At 34.6% G+C, this 22,726-nt stretch overlaps 3 protein-coding genes across 3 annotated transcripts; all 3 read left to right on the top strand.

Annotated features, from left to right (window-relative positions):
- The first annotated feature begins 13,384 nt into the window (after positions 1–13,384).
- Positions 13,385–14,062, top strand: LOC110649743 (protein PELPK1-like). Its single transcript, XM_021804444.2, has one exon. The coding sequence runs from the start codon at positions 13,472–13,474 to the stop codon at positions 13,847–13,849; it is 378 nt and encodes a 125-aa protein (XP_021660136.2). The 5' UTR covers positions 13,385–13,471; the 3' UTR covers positions 13,850–14,062.
- A 2,139-nt stretch (positions 14,063–16,201) lies between these two features.
- LOC110649741 (protein PELPK1) lies at positions 16,202–16,848 on the top strand. The gene has a single exon (XM_021804441.2). The coding sequence runs from the start codon at positions 16,285–16,287 to the stop codon at positions 16,660–16,662; it is 378 nt and encodes a 125-aa protein (XP_021660133.2). The 5' UTR covers positions 16,202–16,284; the 3' UTR covers positions 16,663–16,848.
- Positions 16,849–19,921: 3,073 nt separating this feature from the next.
- Positions 19,922–20,299, top strand: LOC110649742 (protein PELPK1). The gene has a single exon (XM_021804442.2). It carries the CDS (start codon positions 19,922–19,924, stop codon positions 20,297–20,299), a length of 378 nt encoding a protein of 125 aa, XP_021660134.2.
- The last annotated feature ends 2,427 nt before the right edge of the window (positions 20,300–22,726 follow it).

The raw sequence follows: 22,726 nt of genomic DNA, 5'->3' as shown, positions 1-22,726 counted from the left end.
CAAACGTGCCATAATGTTTCTGCAGTCAGTATTTGGTTTTTTCACAATAAGAAGAGTTTATAGTGCAAGGAAATATGAGTACTAAAGAGAGTAACAGAAAATTCTGGGGATTTGTTCCTTTCAAGTCATTTTGACAAGTGGGATAAGCTAAGTTATTCAAATTGGAAAATTGTGATATTGAGAGCTGAATCGTGACTAGATCATATAGTTGCACCATAAATAAGTTATTTGTCAGAGCCTGGTATTGCTGTAGGATCTTGCAGCTACGAAAAGTTATTTTCATTGTTTTGCATGGAAAATATCACTTGGGCCTGGTAAACTTCCCTGATTTTCAGTATTTCATTAAATAACTATTACTATCAATTTATCATTTTATGGGACATGAAATTTCCTCAGAGAAGTTGGCAGCAGACTAAAGAATCGAGATTTGTTTTTTCTTTATATTGAACCCCTACCCTTCTAAACCAAAGAAGATAAAAGGGACTCTTTGCTGTTGATCTGTACTAGAGAAGTGAAGGAACAAGATTGGGGGAAAACTTCCAAAACTTAGCCTGGAATGCTTTCATTTATAATCAATGAAAAGCTTAAGATCAAACGCATCCAGCAATGCTTGGTTCTTGATGCTGACAAAATATGCAAATGGATTGTAAAGGACCTATGTGATGCAGAGTTATAGGTTTTCCTAATCTTAAAAATGCCACTTGTTGCGGTCCATTGGGGATGTTCCCGGTAAAGACCCTTCTCATTTTAAAGCTAGTATGAAAAAAGTGTGTAAGATTGATGAGGAGGAATGACACATCTGACTATGAATCAGACACATTTGACTATGGATCAAACACATTTGATGGTTTAAGCTTCTTATATAACCATTAGATAGAATCTTGTTGAGATTTCAGAGAATTGCTATCTTTAAGAAAATCCGATAAAAGTAGGATTCGGTCGAGGGAAATCATATTAAAGTAGGATTTAAAATTCCAGAAGGGGTGGAATTGTGTCGCCACTCACAAGGATTTGTGCTCTAAATTAGGTTAGAGCAAGAGGACTAATCCAGTTGTAATGGCAATTACACTGCTCTATCAACAGTCTTGGATTAATTTCTGTGGGATTTTGTTTTGAGTCGCTGGCTTAGCACTACCTTTTAGCTAGTCATCTGAGCTTTTCATTGTTTGCACCATTACTTTTTCGGGTTGGATCGAGAAGAAGGAAGCAAGAGTTTGAACACAAAACTTGTGCAGTTATGATCTTACTAAGATGAACCCAACAAAGCTTAATTTTTACTATTACTAGTATCCCCAATTTCAGGGACAGTTAGTCACCTTGTTCCACAAAGCCACAATTGTGTTATCTAATGGGTATCAATCAGCTGATTGAGAGAAGATTGAAGGAAAGAGTTGGGATACCAAATGTTTCTGATAGCATCATAGGTGAAGTCTCCTATTCTCCACCTCACATGAAAACCTATGTAGAAAACAAAATCAATACTCTGAAGGTGCTAGAACTAGAACCTTCATTTCTCCCTAAGCCATTGCTATCTGGATCAACTATGGCTTATCTTTACATCCCATCCTTTGTGCTAACATTTTTGTTGATCTGAATGTCTTGATGAAACTCCGCCTAAGTAGTTTGCGCTTAGCCGGTCCCAAGCCTGGATAAAGGAGGAGGGTTGCGGTAGGTGATAACCTGCGTAAAAATTTTGTCACACTTTATGATATGGATTCAAATGATATAAACGTTGGGGCGTCCTCTACACGATGCGCTACATCGGAACCCGGGTGTAGTGAGAAATATGCAAGGGTGTAGGACATTCACCGAAAGCGACACCCCATGCCGGCGCCCGGGTGTTGTGTTAAGTAAGCAAGGGTTCTCACATCATGGACGGGTGTGGGTAAAGAAGTTAGTCCATAGGACAAATATTAGAACAGATAGTGGAACATAACACAAAATAAACATAGAAAACAAGAGAAGATATCATAGAAGGAGACAAATTAGGAAGGAACAGGATAGGAGGAGGATCAGGGTTGGAATGTTGGATCACTTATAGGAAAATTAATGGAGCTTGTGGATACCTTGAAAAGGAGAAGGGTGAATATTGCTTGCATTCAGGAGACTAAATGGGTAGGAGAGAAAAACAAGGAAGTGGGAAATTCAGGGTACAAACTGTGGTTTACTGGAAAGGAGAGAAACAAGAATGGAGTGGGCATAATCATAGACAGGACATTGAAAGACGCTGTAATAGCTGTGAAAAGAGTAAGAGATAGAATTATACTAGTAAAAATAGTACTAGAAGGAGAAATAATAAATGTAGTTAGTGCTTATGCCCCACAAATAGGACTAGATAGTGAGAGTAAACAAAGGTTTTAGGAAGATATGGATGATTTAATGTAAAGCATACCGAATTAAGAGAATGTTTTTATTGGTGGAGATTTGAATGGACATGTATGAAGTGATAGGCAAGGTTATGAGAATGTTCATAGAGGTTTTGATTTTGGCAGTCGAAATGAGGAGGGAAAAAGTATCCTAGATTTTGCTATGGCATACGATCTAATACTAGCAAATACCTACTTTATAAAAAGAGAGTCACATTTAATGACTTTCAAAAGTGGGCAACATAGAAGTCAAATCGACTTCCTCTTAACCAGGAAGACAAATATAGTTCTATGCAAGGATTGCAAGGTCATTCCAGGAGAGGCTTTAACAAGTTAACATCGGTTAGTGGTCTTCAATGTCAAGTTTAGGAACAATTCAAGTAAGGTCAGAAGAAATAGTGTAGCTCGAGCAAAGTGGTGGGAGTTCAAAAGAGTAAAGCAAGTGAAGTTCAAAAATGAGTTTCTCGAGTCCGAAGCATGGAAGCTGGATATGGAGGCCAATGATATGTGGATACAGATGGCATCAAAGATTAGAGAAGTAGCTAAAAAAGTACTCGGAGAGTCTAAAGGACATAGACCACCCTCAAAAGAGAGATGGTGGTGGAATGAGGAAGTACAAAAGGCAGTAAAGAGAAAAAGGGAATGGTATAAGAAATTACTTAAATGTGATAATAATGAGGCATATAAAGAGTACAAGATAGCAAAGAAAGAGGCAAAAAAGATAGTTAGTCAAGCAAGAGCACAAGTCTTTGAAAAGTTATATAAGAAACTTGGAACTAAAGTGTAGAAAGAGATGATTCTCCTTAATTTCAATTAATCTGTACATGGGTATATTTATACAATTGATTCCTATAATTGTATTTTACTAATTAGGAAGAAGTCCTAAATAAGAAATCTTAAATAGGAATACAGAATATAGAATATACAGAGAAATAATATAGTGATTGACTTTCCATAACACTCCCCCTCAAGTTGGAGCATAGATGTTAATCATGCCTAACTTGTTACAAATGTAGTTGTAGAAAGAGATGATTCTCCTTAATTTCAATTAATCTGTACATTCGTATAAATATACAATTGATTCCTATAATTGTGTTCTATTAATTAGGAAGAAATCCTAAATAAGAAATCCTAAATAGGAATACAGAATACAGAATATACAGAGAAATAATATAGTGATTGACTTTCCACAACACTCTCCCTCAAGTTGGAGCATAGATGTTAATCATGCCCAACTTGTTACAAATGTAGTCAATCCTAGCTCCATTCAGAGCTTTTGTGAAAATATCTCCTAACTGTTCTCCAGTTTTGATGTGTCCTGTTGAGATGATCTGTTGAATCTTTTCACGAATAAAGTGACAATCAATCTCAATATGTTTAGTCCGCTCATGAAACACCGGATTAGAAGCAAAATGGAGAGTAGCTTGATTATCACACCACAATTTCGCAGGCAGGGAGGTCTTAAAACCTGTCTCATCTAGTAATTGAAGTATCCACATTACCTCACATACTGATTGTGCCATGGCTCTGTATTCGGATTCAGCACTAGATCGAGAAACTACACTCTACTTCTTGCTTCTCCAAGACACCAAATTTCCTCCGACAAAAACGCAATGTCTAGTAGTTGACCTCTTGTTAACCTTAGATCCAGCCCAGTCAGCATCTGAAAAACATTCAACATTCAAATGCCCATGATTATCATATAACAAACCTCTTCCTGGAGCGCCTTTTAGATAAGACAAGATTTGTCCCAAGGCTTCCCAATGAGCAACAGTTGGAGAAGACATAAACTGATTTACCACACTAATGGCATACGCAATATCAGGACGAGTGACTGTAAGGTAGTTCAATTTTCTTATCAATCTCCTCTATCTCTCTGGATCTTAAAACAACTCACTATCACCTGCTAACAGTTGTAAATTTGGAGTCATTGGTACACTACAAGGCTTAGCACCTAATTTTCCTGTCTCTGTCAATAAATCGAGGACATATTTTCTTTGAAACAAGAAAATACTCTTCTTACTTCTCATAACTTCAATACCCAAGAAATACTTTAACAATTCAAAATCTTTGGTCTGAAACTGGGTTTGGAGGAAGGTTTTAAGAGATGAAATACCTGCAGAGTCACTCCCAGTGATGACAATGTCATCCACATAGACTACCAGGAGAATTAGACCAGCCTCAGATTGCCTATAAAATACTGAGTGATCACACTTACTCTTTTGCATACCAAATTCCTATACTGCTTCACTGAATCTCCCGAACCAAGCCCTAGGACTTTGTTTTAAGCCGTAAAGAGACTTCCGAAGTCTTCAAACTTTACCCAACTCCCCCTGAGCAATAACCCAGGTGGTTGCTCCATATACACCTCCTCCTGAAGATCTCCATGAAGGAAAGTATTTTTGATATCCAATTGGTGCAGGGGCCAATCATATGTAGCTGCTAAAGAGATAAACAAGCAAACAAAACTAAGTTTAGCTACAGAAGTAAGTTTAGAGATGCCTGATACTGGGAAAACTGTGCAAAATTCTCTGCAGATACAAAAATAGTTTTATCAGAGAAAGATATTGTAGAATCCTCTGATGCCATATTTGCCATCTGTGATTGCTGATTTTTCCTCTGAAGTTGCGGACAATTATATTTTATATGGCCAGGCTCATAGCAATAATAATAAATGACTCCTTTTGAGTCCTGATTAGAAATGGCCTCTCTATTACGCTGATTACTTCTGTTGCCTATAATTCCTCCTCTACTCCCTCTTCTATTACCCTGTTGTCCATTTGGATTACGGCTAATAAGAGCACTACTGGTAGACTGTGAAGATTGGATACTCTCTGTACGAAGGACCAGTGTGAACGTTTAATGCAAAGAGAAAATCTCAGAACTGGAGAGAATCTGAGATTTAGCAGTCTCATACTCTGAAGGAAGGCCTGCAAGAAAACTCATAATAGCCAGTTGCTCCCGTTGGGCTTGCTGAACTTTCACATCAGGACTAAAAGGCAACAATACATTAAGTTCCTCATATACCCATTTAAAATCTATAAAATAAGCCGTGAGAGACTTATCCTCTTTTTTAGCACGGTGGAATGCCTTACAAACATCATAAATACGGGAGATATTCCCTTTATCAGAATACAGAAAATCTAAGTAATCCATCATTTCCTTAACAAATTCACAGTGATTAATTAAACTAATTACCTCACTGTGAATCGAGTTCCGAAGCTGCAAAAACAACCGAGTATCCTCCCTTAGCCAAGTTTGTCGTTTATCATCCGTAGGTGGATCTTTAGTAAGGTGATCATCCTTATCAATGCTATGCAAATAGACCCTAACAGTCTTACTCCACTCCAGGTAATTCAAACCATTAAGTTTGTGTTCTGTGATCTTAGTCATCACCGGAATCATATCAGAAATAATATTCTTATTGTCTGCCATTTGTTGAGACAAAGAAAACTGACCGAAACGCTAATTCAAAGTGCTTACAGCAGCAAAATAACCCAAAATTACAAATCAAGCAAATACGAAAATAGGATCTGAGAGCCAAACCTCATAAGTCCTTTAATAGTGTATTGGATCAAGCAACAGCACACAGTGGTGGAATGAGGGGGTTGAGGCGACTCCTGCGATGTTGATCGGAGTCGAAACGGCTAGTCAGCGGCCAAGGTCTCTCTGGAGCTGGGTGGTGAGAACAAATAGCCACCCTAGATAGATGACCTGCTCTGATACCATGTAGAAAGAGATGATTCTCCTTAATTTTAATTAATCTGTATATGGGTATATATATACAATTGATTCCTATAATTATGTTTTACTAATTAGGAAGAAATCCTAAATAAGAAATCCTAAATAGAAATACAGAATACAGAATATACAGAGAAATAATATAGTGATTAACTTTCCATAACAGTCCCAAGACTTCCCAATGAGCAACAGTTGGGGAAGACATAAACTAACTTACCACACTAACGGCATAAGCAATGTCAGGACGAGTGACTGTAAGGTAGTTCAATTTTCCTACCAATCTCCTGTATCTCTTTGGATCTTCAGACAACTCACTATCCCCTGCTAACAGTTGTAAATTTAGAGTCATTGGTGCACTACAAGGCTTAGCACCTAATTTTCCTGTCTCTGTCAATAAATTGAGGATATATTTTCTTTGAGACAAGAAAATACCCTTCTTACTTCTCATAACTTCAATACCCAAAAAATACTTTAACAATTCCAAGTCTTTGGTCTGAAACTGGGTTTGGAGGAAGGTTTTAAGAGATGAAATACCTGTAGAGTCACTCTCAGTGATGACAATGTTATCCACATAGACTACCAGGAGAATTAGACCAGCCTCAAATTACCTATAAAATACTGAGTGATCACACCTACTCTTTTGCATACCACATTCCTGTACTGCTTCACTGAATCTCCCAAACCAGGCCCTAGGACTTTGTTTCAAGCCTTAAAGAGACTTTCGAAGCCTACAAACTTTACCCAACTCCCCCTGAGCAACAAACCCAGGTGGTTGCTCCATATATACCTCCTCCTGAAGATCACCATGAAGGAAAGCATTCTTGATATCCAATTGGTGCAGGGACCAATCATATGTAGCTGCTAAAGAAATAAACAAGCGAACAGAAGTAAGTTTAGCTACAGGAGAAAAAGTGTCAGAGTAATCAACCCCATATGTCTTAGCATATCCTTTTGCTATAAGGCATACTTTTAACCTAACCACATAACCATCAGGATTTACCTTTACTGTAAATACCCATTTGCAACTAATAGCTTTCTTACCAGTGGGCAAAGGCAACAGTTCCCATGTACCATTAGCATCTAAAGCCTCCATTTCCTCTTTCATAGTAGCACACCAGCCAGGATGAGACAGTGCCTCACCAACAGTATTAGGGATAGGAACAGAGTCTAAAGAAGTAACAAAACACTAAGAACAAAAAGACAATTGATTATAAGAAACAAAAGAAGAGATAGGGTAAGTACATGAACGTTTACCTTTACGAAAAGCAATGAGTAAGTCTAGATCAGAATCATGATCAGTATGAGGTACAGGATCTCCCAACGAAGTAGCTGGTGGAGGATCTGAGTCAGGAATCTCCAATCTCCTGGAATAAACATGAACAACAGGAAGTCAAGTAGGTCTAGAGATAGAAGGAACAGGCTGTGGAAGAGGACTAGACATTGGTTGGACAGTATATATTAAGAGATTATCCTTCTTCCCCTGACTCTCATACACAGATGATTGAGGAAAAAATGGAGTGGACTAAAAAAATGTGACATCTGTAGAAACAAGATAACGATTAAGAGTAGGAGAGAAACAGCAATACCTTTTTTGCAGCCAGGAGTACCCAAGGAAGACACATTTAAGAGACTTTGGATCCAATTTAGTAACCTGTGGACGAACATCACGCACAAAACAGGTACAACAAAAAATACGGGGTTCAACAAGGAACAAAGATTTTGTAGGAAACAAAGCAATATAAGGAATATCTCCATTAAGGACAGAAGACAGCATACGATTGATAAAAAAACATGCCGTAGAAACTGCATCCACCCAAAAGTGTTTAGGAACTTTCATTCGAAAAAGAAGAGCACGAGTTACCTCAAGAAGATGCCAATTTTTTCTTTCGGCCACACCATTTTGGGATGGGGTATCTACACAGGAAGACTGATGATGAATGCCATTTTGTATCATATAAGACTGAAATTATGCTGAAAAGTATTCTTTGACATTGTCACTTCTTAATATGTGCACAGAAATATTAAATTGAGTTTTGATTTCATTACAAAAGGCACAAAAGATAGAAAATAACTCAGAACGATTCTTCATTAAATATAACCAGGTAATACGAGAGTAATCATCAACAAAAGTAACAAAATAGCGAAATCCAGTTTTAGAAGTAACAGAAAAAGGACCCCAAACATCAGAATGAACTAACTCAAAAGGGGATGAAGCCCCTTTATTAACTCTAGACACAGAAGGCAAACGATGATGTTTTGCAAACTGACATGACTCACATTCTAGTACTGATAAAGACTGAAACTGAGGACATAGCTTCTTCATGCTAGACAAAGAAGGATGGCCCAATCTACAATGAGCTTCAAGAGATATTAAGGTACTGGAGCAAACAAGAAACCATGGTACATAATTTTCCAGAATGTAGAGACCACCTGACTCAAATCCTCTACCAATAGTCTGCTTTGTCATAAGATCCTGAAACAAACATTGGTCAAGAAAAAAGGAAATAGAACAATTTAAGGTACGAGTAAGTTTACCAACAGAAAGTAGATTAAAAAAGAATTTTGGCAGACACAAAATAGATGATAAAGAAATTGACGAAGTCGGGTTCGCAGTTCCAGAACCCATGACACAAGAAGTAGAACCATCAACTAAAGTAACAGTAAAGGAATTGAGATTAGACTGAAAAGCAGATAGAAGATTAGAATTACTTATCATGTAATCTGTCACACCAGAATCAATAACCCATTTGGATGAGGAAGAGACAAGGCATGTAGTGGAGTTACCTGACTCAGCGATCACAGTGACAGGGGAACTGGTAGGCTTTAGAGATGCCTGATACTGGGAAAACTGTACAAAATCCTCTGCAAATACCAAAATAGTTTTCTCAGAGGAAGATACTGTAGAATCCTTTGCTGCCATATTTGCCATCTGTGATTGCTGATTTTTCCTCTGAAGTTGCGAAAAATTATATTTTGTATGGCCAGGTTCATGGTAACAATAACAAATGACTCCTCTTGAGTCTTGATTAGAACTAGCCTCTCAATTACACTGATTACTTCTGTTGTCTGTAATTCCTCCTCTACTTCCTCTTCTATTACCCTGTTGTCCATTTGGATTATGGCTAATAAGAGCACTAATGGCAGGCTGTGAAGATTGGGCACGCTTTGTACAAAGGACCCGTGTGAACGTTTCATGCAAAGAGAAAATCTCAGAACTGGAGAGAATATGAGATTTAGCAGTCTCATACTCTGAAGGAAGGCCTGTAAGAAAACTCACAACAGCCAGTTGCTCTCGTTGGGTCTGCTGAACTTTCACATCAGAACTAAAAGGCAATAATACATTAAGTTCCTCATATACCCATTTAAAATCCATAAAATAAGCCGTGAGCGACTTATCCTCTTTCTCAACACGATAGAATGCCTTACAAATATCATAAATACGGGAGATATTTTCTTTACTAGAATACAGAAAATCTAAGTAATCCATCAATTCCTTAACAAATTCACAGTGATTAATTAAACTAATTACCTCACTGTAAATCGAGTTCCGAAGCTACAAAAATAACCGAGCATCCTCCCTTAGCCAAGTTTATCGTGTATCATCCGTATGTGGATCTTTAGTAAGGTGATCATCCTTATCAATGTTATGCAAATAAACCCTAACAATCTTACTCCACTTTAGGTAATTCGAACAATTAAGTTTGTGTTTCGTGATCTTAGTCATCACCGGAATCATATTAGAAATAACATTCTTATTGTTTGCCATTTGTTAAGACAAAGAAAACTAACCAAAACGCTAATCCAAAGTACTTACTGCAGCAAAATAACCCAAAATCACAAATCAAGCAAATACCGAAATAGGATCTGAGAGCCAAAACTCAGAAGTCCTTTAATGGTGTACTGGATCAGACAACAACACATAGTGGTGGAATGAGGGGGTTGAGGCGACGCCGAAGATGTTGATTGTAGTCGAAATGGCCGGTCGGCGGCCAAGGTCTCTCCTAAGCTGGGTGGTGAGAACAAATAGTCGCCTTAAATAGATGACTTGCTCTGATATCATGTAGAAAGAGATGATTCTCCTTAATTTCAATTAATCTATACATGGGTATATATATACAATTGATTCCTATAATTGTGTTCTACTAATTAGTAAGAAATCCTAAATAAGAAATCCTAAATAGGAATATAAAATACAAAATATACAGAGAAATAATATAGTGATAGACTTTCCATAACATAAAGAAGGGGAGAAAGATATTTATAGATTAGCAAGGAGGAGAGAAAGGAAATGTCAAGATCTCAATCAAGTTAGGTGCATTAAGAATAAAGAAGGAAAAGTGTTGATGAAAGATGAGGACATTAAAGAAAGATGGAGAAATTATTTTAATGATCTCTTTAATAATAGTCAAAATGATAATAGCGTGAATATAAACTATAGAACAATAGAAAAGAATGTGAATTATACTAGAAGGATTAGATCTTTAGAAGTAAAGGAAGCACTTAAGAGAATGAAAGTGGGTAAAGCCTGTGGACCCTATGGAACACCAATTGAAGTGTTTGGGAGATATGGGAGTGACATAGTTAACTAAATTATTTAATAAGATTCTAAACTCAAAGAAAATGCCTGATGAATGGAGGAAGAATATTTTAGTACCTATTTTTAAAAATAAGGGAGACATACAGAGTTGCTCAAACTATAGGGGAATTATGAAATTGTGAGAGAGAGTTGTGGGGCATCGACTACGTTATGATACTTCTATCTCTCTCAATCAATTTGGCTTCATGCCCGGTCGTTCAACTATGGAAGCGATCTTTCTCATTAGAAGCTTGATGGAAAAATATAGAGATGTGAAGAAAGATCTACATATGATTTTTATTGATTTGGAGAAGGCTTATGATAGTGTTCCAAGAGATGTCTTATGGAGTGTGTTAGAACAAAAGATGGTGTCTATTAGGTACATACAAGTGTTGAAAGATATGTATGAAGGAGCAACTACTATTGTGCACACAGTGGGAGGGGACACAAGAGATTTTTCGATCTCAATTAAATTACACCAAGGATCAGCTATAAGCCCTTACCTTTTTATATTAGTTTTAGATGAATTGACGAAACATATATAAGAGAGTATTCCTTGATGCATGATGTTTGCGGATGATATTGTTCTGATAGATGAGACGCGAGAAGGAGTCAATAGAAAACTAGAGCTTTGGAGAAGTACTCTAGAGTTAAAGGGCTTTAAGTTAAGTAGAACGAAGATAGAATACATGTATTGCAAGTTCAGTGAAGGCCAAACTGGTGATAGGGAAGGAGTTAGTTTGGATGGAGTGATACTGTCCCAAAGTAATCACTTTAAATATCTCGGCTCAATCCTTCAAGTAGATGGGGGATGTGAGGAGGATATTAGTCATAGGATTAAAGCTAGATGGTTGAAGTGGAGACGTGCCATGGGAGTTTTATGTGATCGCAAGATTCCCAATAATTTGAAAGGAAAATTTTACCGTACAGCCATACGACCGGCTATGTTATACGGTAGTGAGTGTTGGGCACTGAAGGAGTCGTATGCGTCTAAGATAAGAGTTGTGGAGATGAGAATGTTAAGGTAGATGAGTGGCCATACTAGACTAGATAAAGTCCGTAATGAGAGTATTAGAAAAAAGGTAGGAGTGGTGCCAATTGATGATAAGTTGAGAGAAGGGAGATTAAGGTGGTTTGGTCATGTGAAGCGTAGACGTACGGAGGCTCCAGTTAGACAAGTAAAGCACGTTAGGTTAGAGGATAGAAAGAGGAAAAGGGGTAGACCAAAATTGACTTGGAGGAGACTAGTACAACATGACCTAGAAGCATTACACATTTCTGATGATTTAACTCAAAATCATTTAGAGTGGAGAGCCGATCCCAAATGTTTGGGATAAAGGTTTAGTTGAGTTGAGTTGTATGTCTTGATGAGCAGCTAGAAAATTCTGGTAGAGGCTCGCCAACTTCTAGAAATTACATTGCCTGAGATACCTGAGCTTCCAAAGCCTGAACTGCCCGAGTTTCCGCCTTTTCCTGAAATCCCAACTTTGCCAAAACCTGAATTGCCAGATTTGCTAGAGCCTAAATGCTAGAACTGTCTGAATTGCCATCCCTTATTTGCCGGACCTGCCTAAGACCACATTACCTGCCATACCGACTATTTCTAAGGATTTCAACCCCTTGCATTCAACTACTGGTCCTTAAAACGATTATACCTTAATATATTTATCTTTTTATTGGAAATTTCAGTGTGCATCTGGTGTAGGAGTGTTGCATTGTTGTTTACATTGTTGCTATTCTGAGAGTGGTCAGAGAACTGCTGGTATTTATCTCCAAGTAGTTTCACTGTCAGATCCTGCTAATTGTTGTATAATCCTGCCGTAATGCAGTGGAGTTGCCTTGGTTCTAAACTGCTTTCCATTTTTTGAACACAGAATTTCACATTCACACCATATTCGTTTATCTTACATCAAAGATAAAGTAAACTCCTCGGTTCTTAGTGCTTAATCATATATTACGAATTTTCGACTTCCCATTAATATGATTATGATGTAGGAATGGAGGCTGTAAGAAATTAGATTGCAAAAAGAAACAGTGAAATTTTTCCAAATGGGGAGAGAAATTTGAGATTGTTTCAGGTTTAGCTCCTTATTCCATAAAGGTTATGTTGTAAGACATCAGAAAGAGCATACATTGAGGCAGATTCAATTCTAAAGATCAGTAACTTTCAGCTTGTGTTGGACCTGCTAAAATGAATTTAATTTTTCTGAACTGCTAAAATTTCAACTCATATTCATTGTGTGGTGTGGATATTGAAAATACTGAGTATGCAAGAAATGAAAAATATGTCAAATTTGAGGGTAGGTTGGCCCAACTATGCAGATATTGGTGAGAATAAGCATACCTGAGGCTTTCTTCTTTGAATATTTTAATGTACCTAAAGAAGAATCATTCTTCCGAATCTCATCTTCTGAAGCTGGAACTAGCAAGAGGTGAATTATAAAATACGTAAAACTGCTTACACTTGACATGTGTTCTGACTTCTGTGACTGATCACAAGTAAGAACCTTATTTTAGCTGATAATTAGTCTTTTAGCTATGATCCCCTGCAACTAGTCCCTATACTGCATATAGAAAGAAAAGCTTTGTAAGGAAGAAGCATCATAGGTGGGAAGTTGAACTACCAAGGCACAAGTTTTCCCACCAAATCATCCATGAAGCTTCTCTGTTCTCCACTTTCCACTTCTATAAGTGCTCAACACAAGTGAAAATCAACACACAAAACAGAAGTGAAAAGAGAAACTTAATTGCTACTCATTTTGCAGCTGGTTGATCTTGTCTCCAAATTATGGCTAATCTTCCCTCTCAATGCTTTATCATTCTGTTTTCACTTATCTCTCTGTCAATCAATGTGGATGCGCGGCATCTTCTAGAGGCAACATTGCCTGAGCTTCCTAAGCCTGAATTACCTGAGCTGCCACCACTTCCTAAGGTTGAGCTTCCACAATTTCCTGGAGTCCCAATCTTGCCTAAACCTGAAATTCCCACACTTCCAAAACCTGAATTGCCTGAGTTGCCCAAGCCTGAAGTGCCCAAATTGCCTGAATTACCAAAGCCTGAACTGCCAACTTTTCCCCACTTGCCTGAGTTGCCAAAGCCCACATTCCCTGCTATACCCACAATTCCGAAGGACACAAAACCTCTTCAGTCAAGTACTAGTCCTTAAACAATTATCCCATATATGTTTCAATGTTTGATTTCACGGTGATGACTTCATCTAGTTGTTCTTTATCAGAGTCTGATTCATATATGCTTAAATTGTAGCGAGTGTTGGTTCTGTTCCAGGCCTGTATTTTCTGTACTTCTTGTTTCAGCTACACACTATATATGTTCCGAGTTTATCTTCTATATACAATGTTAATCTAGCTTATTTATTTGATTTTGGGTATGTATATGATCTATCAAACTAAACATTTCATGATTGAAGCACCTAACACTCACACAGACACACAGAACTTGGTTCAGAAGGCAATAGCCAGACTCGCACTGTTACTTGAATTCAAGCACTTGCGATTATGAAAACGACTCCAATACCATTTAATTAAAACTCAACGGTCATAGTTTCAATCCTTTAGTTCTACCTTCAGTTCACTTACATGAACTGAGTTCTCTTATCAATCTCCTTTCATGCTTAAATTCACATTCAACCCAAAATCTAATTTGAACTCGAATGACTCGCAAAATTAAGCTTCAAAATCAATGACTCGTATGATTCTATCTAAAATTGATTTATTTGAATTGACCCATGCAATCTGAATTCTGACATAAAATTTACTTGATTAAAATTAATTTTTCCGAAAAAAAATTAACATTTTGATCCAAAATGATGCGTAACTCGTAAATGATCTGATCTGAATATATTTGTGAGATTCTCATAGCAAAGAGAATTTCAGTGTGCATCTGGCGCAGCTATTATCTGACTGAAGATGAACACAGCAAAGCTTAATTTTTGCCATTACTGATATCCCCAATTTCAGGAACAATTAATCACCTAGTTGAACAAAATCACGATTGTGGAAGTATCTAATTGGAATCATTCAGATGATCGAGAGAAGATTGAAGGAAAGATTTGGGATACCAAATGTTTCTGATAGCACCATAGGTGAAGTCTTCTATTTTCCACCTCAAATGAATAGTTGAAAACCTAAGCAGAAGACAAAATCAATATTCTGAAGTTGCTGGAACCTTCATTTCTCCCCAACACATTGCTATCTCGATCAACTATGGCTTATCAACACTTCCAATCCTCTATATTACCATTTTTGTTTTTCTATATGTCATTGATGAACAGCCAGACAATTCTGGTGGAGGCTCGCCAACTTCTAGAAATTACATTGCGTGAGATACCTGTGCATCCAAAGCCTGAGCTGCCTGAGTTGCCACCTTTTCCTGAAATCCCAACTTTGCCAAACCTGAATTGCCAGAACCTAAAGTGCTAGAACTGCCTCAATTCCATCCCTTCCTCATTTGCCTGACCTACCTAAGGTCATATATACTAACTATTCCTAAGGACTTCAACACCTTCCATTCAACTCCTAGTCCTTAATGATTAGAACTGCATATATTCATCTTTTTATTGGAATTTTCAGTGTGAATCTGGTTTAGGAGTGTTGCATTGTTCCTATCTGAGATTGGTCGGAGAGAGTTGCTTATAATTGTAATTTTTTGATTCTTGGTCTCAATCTAGAATAAAATTGCTCTATGTTAATATATGGCTTTTTAGGAGAATAAATTTTATTCTCATTTTAATGGCTTTCATGTATATGTATACTCGATAAAATTTATTAGTCTAATTATTATCACTAATTAATATGTGATTTTTTAATTTTTTTAATATTTAATATAAAAATTTAAATAAAGTTAATATACATCGATATTTATGAATTACAATGATAAAAAATGTAAATTTTTATCATTAATAATAATTAATATGTGCATATTAAATAAAGTTTATTTATTTTATTAATACTATTAATTAATATATGACTTTTTAGTTTATTAATACTTAATATAAAAATTTAAATAAAATTAATATATATCTATATTTAATTTTAATGCATCTTATTTCTCTGTTTTTGCTATATTTTATTATTAATTGAGGCTTTCTTCATTGAGGTTGGCCAACTATGCAGATGCTGGTGAGGATAAGCATACTTGAGGCTTTCTTCTTTGAATATTTTAATTTACCTAAAGAAAAATCATTCTTCAGAATCTCATCTTTTGAAGCTATAACAAGCAAGAGGTGAATTATAAAATAGGTAAAACTGCTTACACTTGACATGTGTTCTAACTTCTGAAACTGATTACAAGTAAGAACCTTATTTTAGCTAATAATTAGTCTTTTAGCTGTGATTCCCTGTAACTAATCCCTATGCTGCATAAAGAAATATAGAATAGCTTTATGAGGAAGAAGCATCATAGGTGGGAAGTTGAACTACCAAGACAAAAGTTCTCCCACCAAATTACCCATGAAGCTTTCTATATTCTCCACTTCCCACTTCTATAAATGCTCAACACAAGTGAAAATCAACACACAACAGAAGTGACAATAGAAACTTAATTGCTACTCATTTTGCAGCTGGCTGATCTTGTCTCCATATTATGGCAAATCTTCCTTCCCCATGTTTCATCTTTCTGCTCTCACTCATCACTCTGTCAATCAACGTAGATGCACGACATCTTCTAGAGGCAACATTGCCTGAGCTTCCTAAACCTGAATTACCTGAGCTGCCATCACTTCCTAAGGTTGAGCTTCCACCATTACCTGAAGTTCCAACCTTGCCTAAACCTGAAATTCCCACTCTTCCAAAACCCGAATTGCCTGAGTTGCCCAAGCCTGAAGTGCCCAAATTGCCTGAATTACCAAAACCTGAACTGCCAACTTTTCCCCGCTTGCCTGAGTTGCCAAAGCCCACATTCCCTGCTATTCCCACAATTCACAAGGACACCAAACCTCTTCAGTCAACTACTAGTCCGTAAACAATTGTCCCACAGATATGATGACTTCATCTAGTTGTTCGTATTTCTCAGCATCATTTATTTCTTTATCAGTGTCTGATTCATATATACTTAAATTGTAGTGAGTGTTGGTTCTGTTCCAGGCTTGTATTTTCTGTACTTGTTTCAGCTATACATGATATATATTCCGAGTTTATCTTCTATATATATATACAATGTTGATCTAGCTTATTTATTTGATTTTGGGCATGAATATGATCTATCTAACTAAACATTTCATGATTGAAGCACTTAATACTCACATACACACAGAATTTGGTGCAGAAGGCAATAGCCATACTCGCACTGTTTTTTTCTTTTTCTGTTAAAAAAAAGCGAACTCTCTTAAATTTGCATTCAACCCTTTCATTTGAACCCAATTGACTTGCAAAATTAAGCTTCAAATTAATGACTTGACTCCTATGATTCTCTCTGGAATTGATTTATTTGGATTTATCCAAATACTCTGAATTTTGGCATAAAATTAAAATAAATAAAATTATTTTTTTTTTAGAAAATTAATAATGATGCATAATTCATAAATTTATTTAAATTTGATTTGAAAATTTTCATGTAAAGCGATTTAATGATTAATCCGAAATGATTTGATCTGAATATATTTGTGAAATTAATCGTCGCAAAGAGGATTGTAGTTCTCATAATAAAATTCCAAAAAATTATGCTTTTGAGTACACAAAAGATATTAAAATCGCCACTTTTATTTTAATAGAAAAATAAAGAAAAACCAAAAATTTAGAATTACATTACTTCTATTTTAACCCAAAAGAATAAGCATTGATCTTTCATAAGTTTGGATGAAATATAAAAGGTTTAATGGATGAAAAATTTCTAAATATTTGTGCGAATTCACGATTATAATAAATTCTTTTGTATTATAGTCTAACCTTTATAATTTGTTGTAATCATAATTAAATGGTTAAATTCAATTTAAAAAAATTATTAGTAAATTATAATATAGTTTATGAAATTTTATTTGATTGATAAAATAGTAGATTAATTTAAATTTTATATTTAAATATTTTTTATTTATTATATAAAATATATTTATTATGTAAAATATATCTTATATTTATTTTTAATAGATATTTTACACTAAAAATTATTTTTATTGATTGAAATTAACTTAATTATTTTTTGAATCAAGTCAAATAAATCTGTGTATTCAAAAATAAAATAAAATATAAACATAAATTTATTTCAATTTACAAAGCAAATGTAAAATAAAATGCACATATTAATTAGAATGAACTATATATTTTTTATTTTAAAAATATATATTTATACATGAAACTAGCTTTAAATTATAATATTTTAAACTAGAGTTCAAGATATATAGGCATAATTATACCTATATAAATATTATAAAGTGGATCCTTATCTCCATCATTCCTATGCTTTGGTTTCAATTGTGGCTCTCTTTTGCTCTTTGTTTTACTCATTCTTCTGTTTCAGTTTTAACTGTTTGTCTTCTCTCCCTTAATAGTCCTTTATTAGGTATAAAGTATAAACTCTCCCAGCCCTTCAGCTTTCATATGTTACAAATATTTTTTTGATGAAAAGCTCAAAACCATGACAAAAGAAGGCAACTTTAGACAGTGGTTCCTATAAGATAAGCGGACAAGAATGTATCAAATGGGTTCTCCAATTGTTTAGCCTCATGGTCTGACTCTTCTTCTTCTTCTTCTTCTTCTTCGTAAAATTTCAATTTTCAGAACGACTCACCTACAATAGACATGGGATGGAAGAGTTTGTACCATAAAGAGTATTAGAGAGACTACTTCTTTCTCGGCAACAAACTATTACTTCTGTTAAGTCTTCAGCAAAGAAATTGTGAATGGCTTGAAATTGTGAAATTATGCGGAGATTTTAGCAGAATTATCAAGGAGGGGAATGGATAAGAGGATGTAAAGTGTGATTTGTTTCTTGATTAATTTATTAAAAATTTTATGTTCAAAATCTTTTTCTTGATTCTATTTTTGTAGAATTCTTCTTTCTTGAGCAATATTATTAATTGTTGGCTGTTTCAGAGAGAAAAATATAGAGGCATATAATGAGACTGAATGGTCTATACTTTCTTCCAATAATCTACTGAGAATTATAAATTTAAAAGTAAAAAACATAAAAGAAAATCCAAAAAACATATAGAAGTTGTTGGCAACATCTTCTCAACTTTATTGGAGATAATTTTTATCTTTTTTCGACTTCTTGGATGAGGCATCTCCAACATTAACTACACATGTTAGTATTGGACCTAGCACTGGAGTCCACCAACATATTTTAAATGTTAAATGTTTTGAAAATTAATGTTACAATGATTTTGCAATAGATTATTCAACCATCTTGACTTTTTGGCTTATGTTTCACTGTATGTATAGATGTTTCTTAACGAAGGAAAAAGTTGGATAACAATTTTAGAAATTTTAACAACTGAACATCGGTTGATGCTTTCCCTTTTCAGCAAATGTCTTAACATGAAAATTTTGAACAGAAAGATGGTAGGACACAATAATGCTGGAACGATTATCAAAATGATATTGCTAATGTCTTTCCTTTGAGTATTCCTCTCCACTTTTTTTTAGAGTTCTGAGTGATTATATTTTGCTTGTTAACGTAAACATTATGATTGAATTACGTTTTTTATACTGTGTGATTATACGATTGCGTGTGTGATTTAAATTTGCGTGACTGTTATAATATTCTTGAATACAAGAATTATTTACAATTAGTGGGCCCACTATGCAGATGTTGGTGAGAATAAGCATACATGAGGCTTTCTTCATTGAATATTTTAATTCACTTAAAGAAAAATCGTTCCTCAGAGTCTCATCCTTTGATGCTAGAACAAGCAAAGGGTGAATTATAATACAGGTATAACTGCTTACACCTGACATATGTTTTGACTTCTGAGACTGATTGATTGTAAGAACATTACTTTAGCTAATAATTAGTCTTTTGGCTGTGATCCCCTGCAACTAACCCCTATACTGCATATTGAAAGAAATAAATATAGAAAGGCTTTATAAGGAAGAAGTATCACAGGTGGGAAGTTGAACCACCAAGACACAACTTTTCCCACCAAATCACCCATGAAGCTTCTCTATTCTTCACTTCCCACTTCTATAAAAGCTCAACACAAGTGAAAATCAACACACGCAATAGAAGTGAAAGGAAAAACTTAATTACTACTCATTTTGCAGCCGGCTGATCTTGTCTCCAAATTATGGAAAATCTTCCTTCCCCACGTTTCATCTTTCTGCTCTCACTCGTCACTCTGTCAATCAATGTAGATGCACGACATCTTCTAGAGGTAATATTGCCTGAGCTTCCCAAGCCTGAATTACCTGAGCTGCCACCACTTCCTAAGTTTGAGCTTCCATCATTACCTGAACTTCCAACCTTGCCTAAACCTGAAATTCCCACTCTTCCAAAACCTGAATTGCCTGAGTTGCCCAAGCCTGAAGTGCCCAAATTGCCTGAATTACCAAAACCTGAACTGCCAACTTTTCCCCACTTGCCTGAGTTGCCAAAGCCCACATTCCCTGCTATTCCCACAATACCCAAGGACACCAAACCTCTTCAGTCAGCTACTAGTCCTTAAACAATTATCCCATGCATCTTTCAATGTTTGATTTCACGATGATGACTTCATCTAGTTGTTGGCATTTCCCAGCATCATTTATTTCTTTATGAGTGTCTGGTATATATGTATATATGTGTGTGTTTATATGCCTAAATTGTAGTGAGATATATATGTGTGTGTATGTGTGTCTGTGTGTATATGCCTAAATTGTAGCGAGCGTTGGTTCTGTTCTAGGCTTGTATTTTCTGTGCTTGTTGTTTCGGCTATACAAGATATATTGTGTTCCGAGTTTATCTTCCATAGACAATGTTGATCTAGCTTATTTAGTTGATTTTGGGTGTGAATATGACACAGAATTTGGTACATAAGGCAGTCGCCAGACTCGCACAGTTCTTTTCTTTTTTTTCCCTTTTTTTTTCAATATACAAAACTGATGTGAGATTTCCAAGAATCAACCTACTGAAAAATAGATCCACTGGATTTTTTTTCACCATGGACTCACGCACACCGGTTCACCTCTCAATATTTTGCCGCTTTTTTTTTTTTTTCAATTGAAGGTAGAAACTCAAGTAGGATAGGCTTCTTAATAAAGTCATGATAATTTTATCAAGGTGTGCACTAATCCTCATAAGTATACACGCATGTCCACAATCACTATGAGATCCAAAGGACCTCCCTTACTAAGCTTGCTATTAAATTAAAGTTCATTGATAGGTTCCTTTAATTCTACCTAAATTGGCTTAGCAAATAAGGAACTGAGTTTACTTTTTGAACTTAAATGACTCAGAAAAGCATCAACTCAATGATTGGTGAGATTCTATCTAAAATTAATTTATTTGGATTCACTCAATCAATCAAAATTTGACACAACTAAAATGAATAAAATTATTTCTTTAAAAAAATGTAACATTTTGATTCAAAATGATATAAATTTTTTAAATTTGACTCAAAATCTTTTATATACAGCGGCTTAATGAGTAATCCAAAATAATCCTATTTAAATATATGAAATCATTGTCGCAAATGGGGTTGACGTTCTCATAAGGAAATTGGATTGCAAAATCTTAAACTTTGTGTCAATTTGTGATTTTGTCTAAACATTTTAATTTTCGACCAATTATTCAAACTATTCAATTTTGAATAAATTTTAAGTAAAATTGAAAAACAATATTACATTTAGCCATATGTTTATAAATATTTAATAGAACACTCTTGAATATAATTTCACAAAATTTTCATGAGCAAAATTAAAATTCTTTCTAAATTGAATTTTAATTTATGCAAAATTTCTTCAAAATTAAAAAAAATTGAATAATTAATCCAAAGTTGAAACGTTTAGATAAAATCATAAATTAACGCAAACATTTGAATTTTTTTTATTCAATAAGCCTTCTTATGATAACATTCCAAAACATTATGCTTTTGAGTGAAAAAGATTTTAAAATCCCCACTTCTTATATTTCAATCGAAAAACAAAGAAAAACCAAAAATATAGAATTACATTACTTCTATTTTAACGCAAAAGAATAAGCATTGATCTTTCATAACATAAGTTAAGTTCGAGCACTAGGCAAAAAGGTGGAATTAGGTATTAGCCACCCATCTCAAATTACTTTTCTTTAAAAATATGGATATATTTTAGTAGTTTTTATTTTCGTAAAAACAACACCATAAGATAAAACATGCAGTAAATCATCAAATCTATATAATAAATATAGTAAAGCTGAGCTCTAAAATAGTTTGATGCTAAACTGCTATATGGCTTTCTATATTAATACCACTTGGCATAATAGGAGAGCCACATCAAAGTTTAATAACAACAGTCTATCATTCTTTTACTTTCTAAGGCTTTTTATCTCCCTCGTTCATTTAAAAAATTTGTGATAATAGTTATAATTTAATTAATAATAAGAAAACTAAGAGTTTTTAGTTTTAAATTATATAAATCAAAGTTACTTTTTCATTGTCTACTACAAATAAAATAATGTATTTATTTGATTATAATAAAAAAATTATGACGATAGATAGTTACAATTTAATTAATACTTGAAAAATTAATAATGATAGATAAAAATTATATAAAGCAATATCACATATAAAAAATCGAATTAGCCATCTCTTAATGCAAATAGAAAATATAATGTCCAACCAATATTTTCTCTAAGACCTATCAAATGATATTTTATTAATACCAAGGCACTAGAAGAAAATTAAAAACAGTTTACACAAATATTACTAATGTAATCTTAGTTTTATAAGAATTTATTTACATACATGTCATTGGCATCTTATCTTTATACTTTATTTTTATTTTCAATTTGTATTAATTCTTTGTATTTATTTTCTTAATAATTTCACGGTTGTTTTTATAAATATTTTTTAGAACATATCAAATAAATTAAATATAAATATAAGAAACATCTTTATTAGTTATATAATATGTTG

Source organism: Hevea brasiliensis, chromosome 14, assembly GCF_030052815.1.
Source record: "Hevea brasiliensis isolate MT/VB/25A 57/8 chromosome 14, ASM3005281v1, whole genome shotgun sequence".
Lineage (NCBI taxonomy): Eukaryota > Viridiplantae > Streptophyta > Magnoliopsida > Malpighiales > Euphorbiaceae > Hevea > Hevea brasiliensis.
The sequence above is the reverse complement of the archived record's forward strand: the minus strand, read 5'-3'. Positions and strand labels throughout refer to the sequence as shown.